This window comes from Oscarella lobularis, chromosome 1 (assembly GCF_947507565.1).
Source record: "Oscarella lobularis chromosome 1, ooOscLobu1.1, whole genome shotgun sequence".
Classification (NCBI taxonomy): Eukaryota; Metazoa; Porifera; class Homoscleromorpha; order Homosclerophorida; family Oscarellidae; genus Oscarella; species Oscarella lobularis.
In genome coordinates, this window is record NC_089175.1 from 2393681 (window position 1) to 2407706 (window position 14026).

At 49.8% G+C, this 14026-nt stretch overlaps 5 protein-coding genes across 12 annotated transcripts; 4 read left to right on the forward strand and 1 right to left on the reverse strand.

Annotated features, from left to right (window-relative positions):
* Positions 1-540: 540 nt before the first annotated feature.
* On the forward strand, positions 541-4739 carry LOC136191758 (dolichyl pyrophosphate Glc1Man9GlcNAc2 alpha-1,3-glucosyltransferase-like). Of its 5 annotated transcripts, none has more exons than XM_065980184.1 (14): positions 541-633; positions 709-981; positions 1294-1385; positions 1470-1537; positions 1593-1725; positions 1779-1882; positions 1943-2063; positions 2174-2292; positions 2340-2513; positions 2591-2688; positions 2811-2883; positions 3009-3620; positions 4047-4164; positions 4224-4739. In XM_065980184.1, the coding sequence occupies exons 1-12, from the start codon at positions 563-565 to the stop codon at positions 3153-3155; spliced, it is 1473 nt and encodes a 490-aa protein (XP_065836256.1). In that variant the 5' UTR covers positions 541-562; the 3' UTR covers positions 3156-3620; positions 4047-4164; positions 4224-4739. The 5 variants fall into 5 exon arrangements, with proteins under 5 accessions (XP_065836256.1, XP_065836266.1, XP_065836248.1 ...); XM_065980194.1 differs by having other exon boundaries at positions 2374-2520; XM_065980176.1 differs by having other exon boundaries at positions 2374-2513.
* A 235-nt stretch (positions 4740-4974) lies between these two features.
* Positions 4975-6171, forward strand: LOC136199073 (L-lactate transporter-like). The gene has a single exon (XM_065989181.1). It carries the CDS (start codon positions 4975-4977, stop codon positions 6169-6171), a length of 1197 nt encoding a protein of 398 aa, XP_065845253.1.
* A 4-nt stretch (positions 6172-6175) lies between these two features.
* LOC136191867 (beta-sarcoglycan-like) lies at positions 6176-7914 on the reverse strand. The gene is made up of 7 exons (XM_065980284.1): positions 7778-7914; positions 7428-7628; positions 7183-7365; positions 7080-7125; positions 6841-7025; positions 6641-6778; positions 6176-6529 (listed from the first exon to the last, which is right to left on the reverse strand). The coding sequence occupies exons 1-7, from the start codon at positions 7898-7900 to the stop codon at positions 6347-6349; spliced, it is 1059 nt and encodes a 352-aa protein (XP_065836356.1). The 5' UTR covers positions 7901-7914; the 3' UTR covers positions 6176-6346.
* Positions 7906-14013, forward strand: LOC136191711 (uncharacterized). Of its 3 annotated transcripts, none has more exons than XM_065980102.1 (10): positions 7906-8291; positions 8401-8481; positions 8561-8728; positions 8781-8833; positions 8890-8953; positions 9003-9056; positions 9112-9155; positions 9206-9938; positions 9998-10229; positions 13872-14013. In XM_065980102.1, exons 1-10 carry the CDS (start codon positions 7991-7993, stop codon positions 13996-13998), a joined length of 1857 nt encoding a protein of 618 aa, XP_065836174.1. In that variant the 5' UTR covers positions 7906-7990; the 3' UTR covers positions 13999-14013. The 3 variants fall into 3 exon arrangements, with proteins under 3 accessions (XP_065836174.1, XP_065836190.1, XP_065836182.1); XM_065980118.1 differs by lacking the exon at positions 13872-14013 and adding an exon at positions 13743-13865 and having other exon boundaries at positions 7907-8291; positions 9998-10148; XM_065980110.1 differs by lacking the exon at positions 13872-14013 and adding an exon at positions 10284-10467 and having other exon boundaries at positions 7907-8291.
* On the forward strand, positions 10515-13637 carry LOC136191699 (uncharacterized). 2 transcript variants are annotated; one of them, XM_065980093.1, is made up of 16 exons: positions 10515-10763; positions 10817-11009; positions 11141-11340; positions 11396-11445; positions 11497-11560; positions 11612-12268; positions 12320-12366; positions 12419-12497; positions 12549-12576; positions 12624-12658; positions 12705-12751; positions 12804-12861; positions 12911-13155; positions 13215-13296; positions 13349-13376; positions 13424-13637. In XM_065980093.1, the coding sequence occupies exons 1-16, from the start codon at positions 10574-10576 to the stop codon at positions 13494-13496; spliced, it is 2076 nt and encodes a 691-aa protein (XP_065836165.1). In that variant the 5' UTR covers positions 10515-10573; the 3' UTR covers positions 13497-13637. The 2 variants fall into 2 exon arrangements, with proteins under 2 accessions (XP_065836165.1, XP_065836155.1); XM_065980083.1 differs by having other exon boundaries at positions 10516-10763; positions 13212-13296.
* Positions 14014-14026: the final 13 nt, after the last annotated feature.

Below are 14026 nucleotides of genomic sequence, written 5' to 3' on the forward strand. Positions count from 1 at the left end.
ACGCCGGGCATCGCGATCCAAGCCGTCCACGACCTTTATATGACCATCCCAGTGTCGACCTAGCGCCGCGAGAAGAACTCGCGCGACGCCCGTCCACTGCACCTTACAGTTTCGGTAAGGATCGACAACACCGTTTTGATAGAGCACTCTTGACGTTGACTGACCGCTACTTCATCGTCGTCTGACTTTTGAATCTCCAGGGTTCAGCCCTATGACTTCCCCCACCTGGCCAAGACTGAAGATGTGCGCAACGTGCAGCGGCTTTTATACGAAAGATGATGTAATCGTGACGCAATATCCGATTTAGAGGCGCGAATGCTTTGTTTGCCTAGGCAACGAATCTCTGGTTGGCCGCTGGAAGATCGCGCCAATTTTACACGTTATCCTCGAAGGCTGGTTTAGGCGCTAAAATAATGGCGGACCCTCTTCCTTTGCTCGAAGGACTACACGTGTATCGTATTTAGATGTTCTGGTAAAGCCTACTAAAGGGAATCGTTCTTGGGAGTTTTGCCGCGCATCCTGGTTCAGTAACGCGCGCTTCGAAATTCGAAAAATCGCTTAGATGATCGACAAGCCGTGGCTGACGATCGTTGCCATTGCCTCGGCGCTTAAGCTTCTCTTCATTCCCGCCTAGTGAGCTCAAAACATAGCCGGTCGACGAACCGGGGGCCCCTCTAACGAGATTTCGAACTTCCCCTCCCTCCTTAGCCGCTCAACAGACTTCGAAGTCCACCGCAATTGGCTAGCGATCACGCACAGCCTCCCAATCGATCGCTGGTACTACGAATCGACCTCCGAATGGACTCTAGACTACCCGCCATTCTTCGCCTGGTTCGAATGGCTCCTATCGATCGTCGCAAGTCGCGTCGATCCAGCGATGCTCGTCGTATCGAATCTCAACTACGCAAGTAACGCCTGTATCGTCTTCCAACGCGTCTCCGTCATCGTAGCAGACTTCGTATTGGCGTTCGCAACCCGGACGTAAGCGGATAGTCGAGGGATAGGGGGGGGGGGGGGGGGGGGAGACTCAATCTTCCGCTTATCAAATCAAAGCCCTTTATAGAAAGTTAGGGGATAGGGGGGGAGGGCACGCTTTTGTCTTGTAACCTCCGTATTGTCTTTGACCTTTTACCCGGAGGCTGTCTGCTCTTTTAAAACAGCAGCCTTATCCAGCTGAATTTCATCTGGACTCAATTACGGGGAAAAGGGGAAGCCTGGTTCAGCTTTTGTTTTTTCTATTCTGTGGGCGTTGGAAAGATCCGGTCTCCGACTCATTTCTCGTGTTTTGCATAGGTACTGCTCGACATTGGGGGTCGCCTCATCACGCAGGGCGTTCACGCTCGCCGTGTTGATTCTCCTCAACGCCGGCCTACTTATTGTAGATCGTATCTTTTCGCCTTAGTGGAGTGTTCCTCCTGTTTTTGCTACTTAACCTAAATTGCTTCCTTGACCGCGAGGTTCCTTCGCAGACATTCACTTCCAGTATAATGGCCTATTATTGGGATTGCTTCTTCTGTCCATAGCCCGGCTCAAACAGGTACGAGATTCCAGTTCTGATGTCAATTGTCGCAGACTAGACGATTGTTTTATAGGAACGCGTTTTGGAGGGCGCGTTCTGGTTCGCCGTTCTTCTCAATATGAAGCACATATTTCTCTACGTCGCTCCCGCGTACATCCTGTATCTATTTCGAAGTTATTGCTTTCAGGACACCCAACGGCAAACAGGTATTGACGTCATTAGCAAAACCGAGGGGCACGTAGGCATGTTTTTATATAAGGATGGCTACCACGTTTCTCGACTTTTCTACCCTCGCGTCTCCTACGACTCGGTGCGATCGTAACGGCCGTCTTTGCCGTCTCTTTCGGCCCCTTTATAGCCATGGTATGCCCGCTCATATATGTACATGCACTTCAATGATAGAGACTTCCGAACGTATGCAAGGGCCAACTGCCGCAAGTCATGTCGAGACTTTTTCCGCTCAAGCGCGGTCTCACGCACGCGTATTGGGCGCCGAACGTCTGGGCTCTCTACAATTTCGCCGACAAGACGACGTCAATGTTGAGTAAGTAAAGCTGCACGCACCTGGACGCTTCCTAATGCATGTGACCTTTTGAATATGGTCCATATACTACGTGTGTGTTCCCCCTCCCCCTCGTTTCCTCTCTATTTTAGCGCGCTCTGCATCTTCGCGTCCGTCGACGACGGGCGGCCTTGTGGGCGACGTCGAACACGTCGTTCTGCCGTCTGTGCCGCCGATCGCCGCTCTTCTGCTAACGACCGTCTCGATTCTGGTAAACCGACCGCGGAGATAATATTAATTTAGCGAATGCGGTTCGAGAATTCTTTTTTCTTGGGCGCTCGCGCGCGCGCAGCCGGGTCTCGTCGCGTCGTGGCGACGACCGGGCAATTTTCGGCTCTTTTTGCGCGGTCTCGTCGCCTGCGCTTACGGCTCGTTCCTGTTCGGCTGGCACGTTCACGAAAAGGCGATTCTACTCGTCATTGTTCCGCTAAGGTACGAAGTGCGTAAATCGAATTGTAAATTGATACAAAGTCAATTCGAGTCATCGTGCCGAATTCGCTCTTGTCTAGCCTCTTGGCCGTCGAGAACGTCGCCGATGCGCGCAATTATCTCGTTTTGTCTATTACCGGTATCGTTTCGCTCTTTCCTCTTCTTATTCGTGCCGAAGGTAAGGAGAAAAACGCGACAGGGGCGGGGTGTGGACAAATGACGACACGTGCCGCTTCCTTACACCTAAACACTCTCGGTGTTGTTATTGAACATCGAAGCTCGTGTTTTTGTTTTCTTTAGAGACTCCCATCAAGGTGGCACTGTGTTTGGCTTACTATCTCTTTTCGAGCGGCACTCTTCCCTCCCTTTTCCGGTAAGAATAGCCTCAAATCCGTTCGCTTCCTCGCTCGATCGAGTAATTGAATTCCGGCACGTCTACTCGCGACCGATCCCACGAATTCGCGTCGCGTTCCGAGCATTCTTTGTCCCACTTTGCAGAGACGAGGCGAAAGTAGACGAAGGGCGAGAAAAATTCGCCGCCATCAACGCCCCCTCGACGACCCTACTCACCACTTGGAGTCGACTGTACCTGTGTGGCTTGGCGCTTTTAGAGTGCTTCTGCACGCTCGCCTACCCGTTCACTAGCCTCGCTGACAAATTTCCTTTTCTTCCCCTGATGGCTATATCGGTCTACTGCGCGGGGGGAGTTTGCCTTACGTGGGCGCTATTCTACCGCGAGACCTTTGCAATGTACGCGCGCAGCGACTCCAAAACCGAGTGAGGGCGGCGCTCCTTAGAAACGAAATAATAACGTTTGATCTATTTTTTTTTCTGGGCGTATGTGTTTTTCGATATTTCGGTCTGCGGCTATAGCTATCGTTTTTCAAAGTGGAATCTCTGTACACGTCATGTCCTAATTGGCGTTTCCTATTGGCTCTTATCAGGTGTGAAAGTCCACCCCCCCTCTATCATTCTTTTAAGCGAGTGCGCGTGCCCTCATTCATCAGTCGTCACGCTTCGTCAGACTAGCGTCCAGGTGTTGTTGATCCTTTTCGCGCGTCTTCTGGCCCCCTGCTAGGAATTGCGGAGCTCTCTTACTCTCCATATCAGGTACGTTTCAAGATTTCGAAAGGGGGTGTAGAGGAACTGATCGCCCACGCACGCCACAATCTCATCTCATCGACATCTGCGTACCCTCTGCAATTTTTGCATCCCTAATCGCGGTCAGCAGGCTCAAAAGTGAATGATCCAAGACCTTTCCGATACGTGTGACTTGTCCACTTGCCAGCTCTCGCGTCACCCGTGCCGTATTGTGTCCGGTTCTTCTTCCGCGAACGCTAAAACGCTTTCGATCGAGGTGCGAGTGGATCGAATTGTGTACCCTAGACTGCGTAATTACGTTAGAACGTTCTCTGCGCGAACTCGCTTAGGTCACTTCCCCAAAAGTTTATCTCGCCCTCCGGCGTTAGCTCGTGACCGAACGCACGTCTCGAGTTGCAGCTGTTTCAATAACCCACCCATTGCGCTGTCATTTAGATTATCCTCGATGCGCCTCTCCATCGTTCCCGCTCTCCTCCTCACCCTTCTCATTCTGTCGTTATCCAGCGACGCCTGGCGACGACGACGACGGCATATTCGACCTCCGACGGCCAAGGTAAGAAAAAACGAGGAGCAGACCCGTTCGCTAATGAAAAACATAAATGTTTTCCTTAGCAATGCGGCAAGAACGTTGAAAAATTTTGCGGTTTCGAGCAAAAGCTTCCCTACTACGGCTACGGAAAGGGACGAATACTTTCCTACTGGCAACAGCTAACGAACAAGACGGTGCACCAGTCGATTTGCGAGAATCCGTTGAGTCATCGACAGTGCGGTCACGCGTGCCAGTGTCGTCCGAGCAACGAAACTGAGACGATGATCGTGCAATCGGAAATCGTTTGGGTGCGAGTGTGGAAGTGCGGTGAAATTAATCCGGTTGAAGAGGCGGCAAAGCGTTTCTTCAGCGAATGCAATCCCCAGCTCCATCATCATCACGGTCATCATGCAAAGCCCGTTGCGTCAGAGAGAAAGCAATTATTTTTTAGTCCCTTTATGCAATAACGAACGGGTTCGGCCATGCTTAGCCATAAACTAAAGTAATTAATTAGATTGATTGAGTGAATCGGTCTGCGCTTTGAGTACGACAGTACCGTATATGTATTCTGTATGATGGCATTGCTACAGTGCAGTCTACTCGTTCGCAGAAAGATTTCAACCCCTCCCCTCCCCCCCTCCCACCCAAATTTAATGAAAAAAGATATTAATGAATGACGCGCGTTAGGATATCTCTGCAAAAATCATGAATCGAAACAACCCGCTTCTAAACGAAGAAACTCAAAGCATTTCTCTACTTCCGTCTTCGACGAAGACGCGCCGCCCTTCCTTCCGGCGCCTCGCCCTTCTCGTCGCCACGTCATTTCTCGCCAACATGACGGGCGGCGTTCTTCTCGCCGGAAGCTATCTCATAAACGTCGTCGAAACGTCGTGCCCGCGCTGGAGCGCCTCGTCGACCGTCTACGGCGAAAGCGTTCTGATTCTCGTCGTCGGCGTCGTGGGTCTTGCGCATGCGTACGGCGTTCGACGCTTCGGTCCGACGAAATACGCGCTTGTCGGCGTCGTTCTCGCGGCGGCGTCGCTCGCACTTAGCGGCGGGATGATTTCCGCCTGCAACGAGCGCTCGCCGCACGTTCGCTTCCTCACGGAAGTCGTCTACGTTCTCTCCTTCGCGTTTCTCGGCGTGGCGCTCGGTTTTGTCTATTTTTCGTCTATCGAATGCCTTCTCGCCGCCTTTCCTCGTCGACCGGGCTTTGCGAGCGGCGTTTGCTCGCTCGGCTACGGCGTCGGCGGCGTCGTCTACGGGCAATTCTTTCTCGCGCTAGAACACCTCTATCGACGCGACGTCATCGACGTGCCCTCGATATTCTACAGCGCCGGCATTCTGACTGTCCTCATGGCTTCAGTCAGCATCCCATTTGTCAGACGTCCCGTACACTCACCCGAACCCTCCAAAGCCTCCAAAGCCTCCGATAACCCGAAAAAAGGCATCGCACGTTGGGTGATCAAACGACCGAAATTTTGGCTCATCTACTGGGCTCGAACGGTCGTTCTTCTACCGGGCTGGGGCATAACGGCTCGCCTAAAGGACATCCTCATCGCCGCGTGGCATCACAACGAAAATCCCCCAATCGAACTTCTCAGCGGTCTCGTCATGGGTTTCTACATCGGCGGTCGTCTTCTCTGGCTGCTCATATGCGATCGAGTCGGCGGTAAGAATCTTTGGGTTCTCACGACGGGAATTCAAATAGTCTCGCTTGGTTTTCTTCCGTGGTTCATGTATCATACGGGGTCGTGGGGTTGCTATGCGAGCATTGGCGCGCTTTGCGCGTTTATGCTCGCGTTTTCTGCGCCCAAGGCGACGGTCGCCGCTTTTATACACGATATTTTTAAGTTGGCGCATCTGGTGACGCTTATCATAGGGTATCTGTCGCCGGGTGCAGGGATTGGGGGTCTCGTTGGGCCCCTTACTGCCGAATGGTTTTTTAAACGTTTTGGAAATTTCGAATATTTTTTCTATACCTCCTGTGGCCTGCTGACGTCTGGCCTATTTATTTTGACGTGCATTTGATAAATTTTGATTTGATGATATTTATTTGGCAATTATTTAATTAAAAGGATTTTTTAAAATTGGCTAGGACTAACTGAAAGTGAAGAACCGCGATCGCTAATAAAATTATAGGCTAACCAAAGAAAAAAAAACGAAAACACATAAAACACAATCCGGAATAATTCTGGATGTTCCCTTATACACAGGGATCTTTAGCAGTCATGCAACCCTTCGCCGAAGCTGGAACCCGGTAGAAAGTAGCGACGTTTGCCGCCGAAAGGCAAGCGCACAGCTTAAAACCTTTTGGGCTGTCCGCTGAGCTAGCATCTGCTTCAGGTAGCCCCTTTAGTGTGAAACCCGTACGTCCTGTTATAAGAGTCTAAAGATAGAACGAGGCATGGTATTAGACAAAGGCTTGGGGGAGGATATTGAAAGTATAAGGGAATCAATAAGGGATACATATGTACTCTATTATGTAAACCCCTCGCACCGATTGAGATGCAACGGTGATATTTCCGGCCGGCGCTGTAAGAGAAGCGTTCGATGTCAAAACGGAAATCGCGTTGGCTCTTCGAGCGAGAAGATGCTCATCGGACGTGAGATTGAGAATGGGACCATTCCATCTCACCTTGAGAAAAAAAATTGCACGTAAAAAACATGAGGGTGGGCGTGTAATGAACGTCTTCTTACGCTCCTTGACGTCACTCCCAAAGTCGTGTTGGCGGACTCTACTGGTACTTTACGTACTGATTTAGATACGTTCAGTTTTCGAACGTTCATGACGTCGTCAAATCTTGCCAGCCAATTCCCATTGTGTTGCACGGTCAACACGTTTCTAAACTCGACCGCCGAAGACGGCGCCCCGTTGAGAATCACTTTAAAAAATCGATAAATAAATAAATAGATACACATTTTTAGTCAATATCTACCATGTGTTCTCGTACTGTCGTCATACATTCCCACGGAAATCCTAACCTAAAATAAAAGATTCGATGTAGAGGAACTGAGACAAGAATAGGTACACTGGCGCACCTGTTCGTTTGCCGTATTACTGACGGTCAAGTTCTCCCCGGCGTAGGACCCAATGAATTTTCCTATCCACGCATCGAAGAAGCGTGCATCCTTTGGAAAAATGACGGAGCCGTCCGTTCTCAAATAAAGCGACGGCAGGCCGTTGTAAGTGAGACGGTGTACGCTGAGAATTAGGATCGTCAGCTAGAGGGGGAGGAGGAGGGAGGAATTTATGGTGGGGACCGGATCTACTCTCTCTACTGTACCACAAAATTGAGTACGACTAGAATGGCGATGATGAAGAGTATGACGTAGAATATGGTCAATTTGCGACCGCGAAGTCCGCTCTTGTGCAGCATCGCTTCGTTCGTGTTGACATGGCCCGTTGTTACGTTGCCTTCGTGGACGCGCTTCGATTGGAGACGCTCCTCGCGTTTCTGGTGCATCGATTTCTGTCCGCGATAGTGCTAGACGCAAACGGGAGAGAAGGACTATTTGTTATTGGGCTTCAGCGAGCGCAGGTGTCGACGCTTTCGAGTCCGTAAACGCCCTCTCGTGAGAAACACGCTTTTCCCCGCTCGAATTGTCGCTATTGTACGACTCTGATACGACTTACCATCATTGCTGCCTGGGTCGCGATGACAGGAGGAACGTAACTAGACAGAAAGTTCCTCTCCGTGCGAGGTTTCACTTCAGGACGTACGGGACGCTCGGAACGCCAGCATTCCTTCGACGTCATAACAGAGCACGCGCAGATAAGTTTCACCTCACTCGTGGAGAACCCAGGGAATTCTCCTCCACTCCCCACGTCGCCGTTCTTCAAAAAGCTATGAATTCTACAGAAAACTCAACGAGAAATGCCGAGTGCCTTCGCGACGTCTTTCACAGCGAAGTTTCGGCGTCGACAAGCGACCCAACAGCTGCGTATCGCGCCTCGGAGGCCCCATTCGCGACGGCGACCGCGTCATCGTACGAATCATCTGCAAACGTCGCCCATTCGTCAACGAACGACTTCGCGGAACGAGGCGGCGAAGAGGAAAACGGCACTTCCGACATCTTGAAATCGTTTCTCGAAGAAGCGGACAGCGATGGAGCGATCGATTCGTGTCTATCGAGCATATCCTTCCACGGTAAGAACGAAAAGCCCAGTTTCGGGGTACTTTCGTTGGCTCGTTGCCCGCGACGCGAGAGGGGAGGGGGACCCGCGATGTGTAGGCGTAATCGTTTCGAATTCTTTAGGGAACGGCATTCAAATGCCGCCGAAGAACGTGTCGGATCGAGGACGCGTGATCTGCGCGACGACGACGAAACGCGAAGAAGGTTTCTAACGGTTTTCTCCGCGGGAATCTCTAAAATCACGTGTAAATGACGTCGTGGGGGTTTCCCTTCGCTCTTGTAGGAGAATACGACGTCGTCGAAAAGGCTCCGCAGTTGCGCGGTCAACTCGCATTCAGCGGAAGCGTTGCGCCCGCTGTTCTGCCGGAGGTCGACGATTTGAGCGTCTTCACCTTCGGTGCCGATCACCGAGAGGAAGAAAAATTGCTATCGTTGGAAAAAAGCTCAAAAGGTTCGCATAAGCAAACAAGTCGACGTACGTATTAGCGAAAGACTTTTCTTAGGTTTGTTGGATGATTACATTGACGGAAGTCAGGCGGAAGCCAGCGGCAACCAGGTAATTAATTAATTAAATAATTAATTAATTAGTATTTAATCCTTTTGGTCTTCTAGACTGCCTCTGGACCGGCCAGTTCGGTTCTCTCTCCCGTACAGAATGTTGCAGACATGTTTAACAGTGAGTAAACATTTGAAGGCTTTTTGCACCGATTTATCCTATTTCTTAGGTATCACCATCAATCAGACGAGCGAAGCAGGCCATCTCAGCCGAGAAACCTTTGGTACGTCACTTCATTGTATTCAAATTGGATAAATAATAAAATAAATGTCTTCTAGGTGTCCGTTCACCGGTGCTCAATTCAGCAGATGTGTCTTCAGCAGTAAGCTCAATTTTTAAAAATTAATTATTTGCGAATGAGTATTCCCTAAGGAGCACACAAGTGAGATACAGTCTGGTGCTCTGCCAGTGGTGGCCCCTCCTCCCCCTCCTCCTCCCACTCCTCCTCCCTCCGCATCTCTCTTTCAACATGCACTGGGCTCACAGATGGACGAAGAATCCCTGCGTCAGCTCTTCATTCAACGTGGACTTCTCGTTCCCTCCGGTGACGGGCAATGGGTGTGGCGAAACCCCGCTCGTCACGGAGCTCTAGCTACACGACCCAGAGTCCCGGAGGACAGCCCAAGCTCCATAATGAACACAGCCACTTCGCCGACGTCGATCAGCGGTCGACTTTCTCCCATATCCGAAGTGTCAGGTCAAGATTGGGAAATGGCTTCCGTGCTCGACCGTGCGAGCGCCCCTTCGCCGTCTCCACCTCCAGAACTTCCGGAATTAGCACACGCCGTTTATCGTTGGTGCAAGAAGAGCGGTAGGGGTGCGCGCGCCAAGCTGAGAGTCGATTTCATTCCTCATCAAATTTGCGAGGGTCACGTTGAAGTGACAGTAGAGAAGAACGGCCACGTGGCACTGGTAGTTGAACAGTACGCTGAAATGGCGCGAAGATGGTCTGGCGGCAAAAAGGGACGAGATTCGTACGATTTCAATCTTGCCCTTCGGAAGACCTTCCAACGATTCGGCGGGCAGCCGACTGTGGAACAGATCAATGGAAACGTTGGAAGAAAGTTCATTTTTTCGAAAATGTCTACTGATTTGATATACCAAGGTAAGAACGAAGAGAAAGGCGTCATCTCCATCATGTACATATGTAAATAATTTATTTAGAGTTGACTGCTTTGGGGAAGGAAAGGGGTCCACTGTCTGGCGAGGCAACTGGAGGAGGAGGAGGACAAGGTAGGGCTGCGTTATCAGCTGCTGCTGTAGCGCCACCACCCGTGAGATGGAGTCATATGGGCCCAATTGCTGGCGGGGGCGCCTCATCAGCTGAATTCTTTGGTGGGGGAGCAGTTTCAGATGGACGGTGGCACAGTTCAAGTTCTTTGCCCAGTGCAAGAAGGTAGGCTCAATTATTGTAGATTTTTTTGTATTCTCTAATGCTCTCTGCGTAAAGGACTTGCCAAGCAAAACGAATTGCATCGTGTAAACCGAGTCCTTCCAAGAAATCGAGAAGAAATTAGACCTTGTTTATCTGTGTTTTTAGCTGGCCTTGCAGTATGTTAGGTAAGTTTTACCATTTATATTTCTTTACGTACACTTGTTTGTGTTTATAAGAATAGAGAACTGACGCACGCCCACGCCGGCTCGGTGAGATGACGCCTACCGGTAGTAGTAGACAAGAGCCCATAAAGCGCGCGTCTGATCAGGCGGTGGCTCACAAAAGCAGGAAGCTGCTCAAGCATTATGGAATTTCTAGAGAACCCAATGGGTGGCAGTACCTGCGTTCGCACCGGGTTTCTGAGCACCGAAGTGTCCGCGCCAAATGCGTACGGCGAACGCGCCGAAGCCGAAGAAAACGGGGCGTCCGTTCTGAAAGCGTTTCTAGAGGAAGCAGCGAACGACGGAACAATGGATTCGATCGTTGCGAGCATGAGTAGGTCTTTTTTCGCGTTACGCGCATCTTAGAATTCGAGGTCTCGCGCGCAGCAAGCTCTTCGTCCCCGCCGACTCCACTGACACAGTTTGCGATGAAAATCGCGTCGCCTGCAAACGTCACGACAGCGAACGAGTATATGGATCGAGGCGGCGAACGCGAGGATGAAAACAGACCATGGCAATCGTTCTTGGAGTGGAACGAACGTACCGCAGACGTGCCAGCGCCGTCTGATCGATGGCCTGAGTAAGTCAAACGTTCGACGCATCTAAAAAAGAACGTTCCGAAAAAGTTCGGGATCTTGGCTCTCTGCCAAATAGACCGCGGCGTGGGCGGACTCGACTGAGTCAGAGAAATTCCTTGAATTTTTTCTCTAGTCTCGGTTTAGAGGGCGGCGCCGACGTCAGCTTACAAACATACGTTCCGGCTCCGCCGTCGCCGTGCGGCCAACTTACATCCGAAAAGGAGGACTCTGAAATGAATGCATCTGATTTGAGTGCCTTCAATTTGAGTTCCTTTTCGTTTCTTGCCAGTAGTCACGAGGAAAAGGCCCCGTCATTGGAAAAAGACCAAGCAGGTATACGCAGACGAGCGGCTCGACATGCATTCTAATAGAAGAGTTTCCTTTTTAGGTCTTCTTGAGTACAATGACGAGAGTCGGGCGGTCGCCGTGGGCAGCCAGGTAACCATCTTGCTATTTCGTGCACATTTAAAAAGTTTCGGCTACTACTAGACTGCCTCAGGACCAGTCGGCTGCATTCCTTCTTCCGTACAGGATGTTACAAGCGGGCTTGATAGTAAGGGAACATCGAAACCTTGTACGTCACCGATTTTATTCCCAACTTCAGGCATTGACATTAATCAGATAAGCAAATCAGAGCCAGATGTCGCTGTTTCTCAACAAAAAGCGTATTCGGCGCCTTTGGATGGTGAAGCTGAGCTCCTTCGCATTCAATATTCTTGTTCTTCCTCTGGGGTCTGGAGGCTCCCTGCGCCAAGTGTTCTGAGTCATGGAGCAGTGGAAAACTCTACTGTGAACCCATCCACCTATCCCACTCCAATCCGTCCGCTTCAGTCTCCGATGCCAACTCCAGAATGTGAAACGGATTCATTTCAAAGAGACGGACCCAACTGTCCACCTTGTCTGAGTCCTTCCCGCCTTCCAAAATTGGCGCAAGCATTTTATAGTTGGTGTAAGAAGAGTGGCAAAGAAAAGGCCAAGCTTCGAGTTTGTTTCATTCCTCGTCAAATTATTGAGGGTTACATGACTGTAAAACGAGAACAAAACGGCTTCGTATCTCTTGCTGCTGAACAGTATGCTGAGATAGCTAAACGATGGTTTAGTGAGGGAAAGGGCGGAAAGGGAAGGGATTCATATAATTTTAAAATTGCCCTGAAGAAGACCTTCAAACCGTTTGACAACAAACTGACTGTAGATGAGATCAATGGTGGCGACGGAAGAAAGTTCGTGTTTTCAGAAAAACTCACTAGAATGATTTATGAAGGTAAAGAGAGCGGGAGGGAAGGAAGGGTTTATTAGACTAAAATCATCTTAGAATTAGATGGATTGGAAAATGTTTTGCCATCTGCGGCAAATCACGGGGTAGGCAGTTCACCTCAACCGATAGCAGTAGCAATTAAGTTCTTTGTGGCAGAACCGTTTGCCTGAGGCAAATGGAGGACAAAGTTCTTCAGCTACTGGAGTGGCACGCGAGAGACGGAGTCGCGCATCAGGTGAGCTTCTCAAGACATTGATTGACTTTTTTTCAGATGTATCAATTTTAGGTGGAAGGACTAGACGGCGTCAGAACAGGTAGGTCACTTTACTTGTAGAAATTTTCGTCTCTGAGACTGTTCAAGGAGGGGCACAAGAAGGACTACTCATAGGCAAGCAGGTATACGCAGACAGGCGGCTCGACATTCTTATAGACGACCTTTTAGGTCTTCTTGACGAGTACAGTGACGGGATTCAGGCGGCGGCCATCCAGGTAACTATCTCACTATTTCCGGCTCATCTAATGTCTCATTAACTACTGTTAGAGTGCCTCAGTCAGCTCTATTCCTTCTCCCGCACAGGTTGTTGCAAGCAGACTTGACAGTAAGGAAACATTAAAACCCTTACGTTACCGAGTTGTCTCCAACTTCAGGCATTGGCAATAATCTGACACGCGAAACAGAGCATGCCAGTCAAGAAACATGGGAGTCATTGATGTCCGGTGGTCCTCAGGCTGCTGTGGCTGTTTTTCAAAAAATTGCGTATTCAACGCCTTTGCTGCACGGTGAAGAGTACCTTCGCATTCAATATGGTCCTTCTTGGGACCCTGCACCATGTCGTCTGAGTCATGAAACAGTGGAAGATTTTATCAGTGTGAACCCTGCGGCAAATCACGGGGTAGGCGGTTTACCACAACTGTACGCAGTCACTGCCAGCAATCAAGTTATTTTTAGCAGAACGATTTGCCGAATGGTGGACAAGAGGGTATAATTTCTTTAACTACTGGAGTGGCACGCGCGAGACGGAGTCGTGCATCAGGTGAGCTTCTCAAGACATTGATTAACTTTTTTTTCAGATGTATCAATTTTAGGTGGAAGGACTAGACGGCGTCAGAGCAGGTAGGTCGCTTTACTTGTAGAAATTTTCGTCTCTGAAACTGTTCAAGGAGGGGCACAAGAAGGACTACTCATAGAGAAGCTCGTCATACAAATACACACGACGACCTTCCAAGGAAATGAATTTTTGGGTATAATGATTTGAGGTAGCTGTTAATTTTATGAGCAGAATTTTTTTGCGAATTTTTTATTGGATTTTTTGGCCATGTGTGCTGAGTTCCGGTATTTTAGGCGGGCGTACCGAAAATAATTATTTAGAGTTGACTGCTGGGAAAGAAAGGGAGGAGGGGACAAGGTAGGGTTGCGTTATCAGCTGCTGCTGGCGCGCCGTGGGATGGAGTCATATGGGCCAATTGCTGGCGGGGGCGCTTCATCAGCTGAATTCTTTGGAGGCAGTGGGGGGAGCAGTTTCAGATGGACGGTGGCACAGTTCAACTTCTTTCCCAGTGCAAGAAGGTAGGCTCAACTATTGCAGGTTTTTAAATTCTCTGCACAAAGGACTTGTCAAGCAAAACGAATTGCAACATGTAAAACGAGAGTCCTTCCAAGAAAGCTAGAAGAAATTCGAGTTAGACTCTTGTGTGTTACCATTATTATAGCAGTACTTTCACTCCTGCATTTCTAAGCAGGTTTGTTTGTATACAATTTTTGCT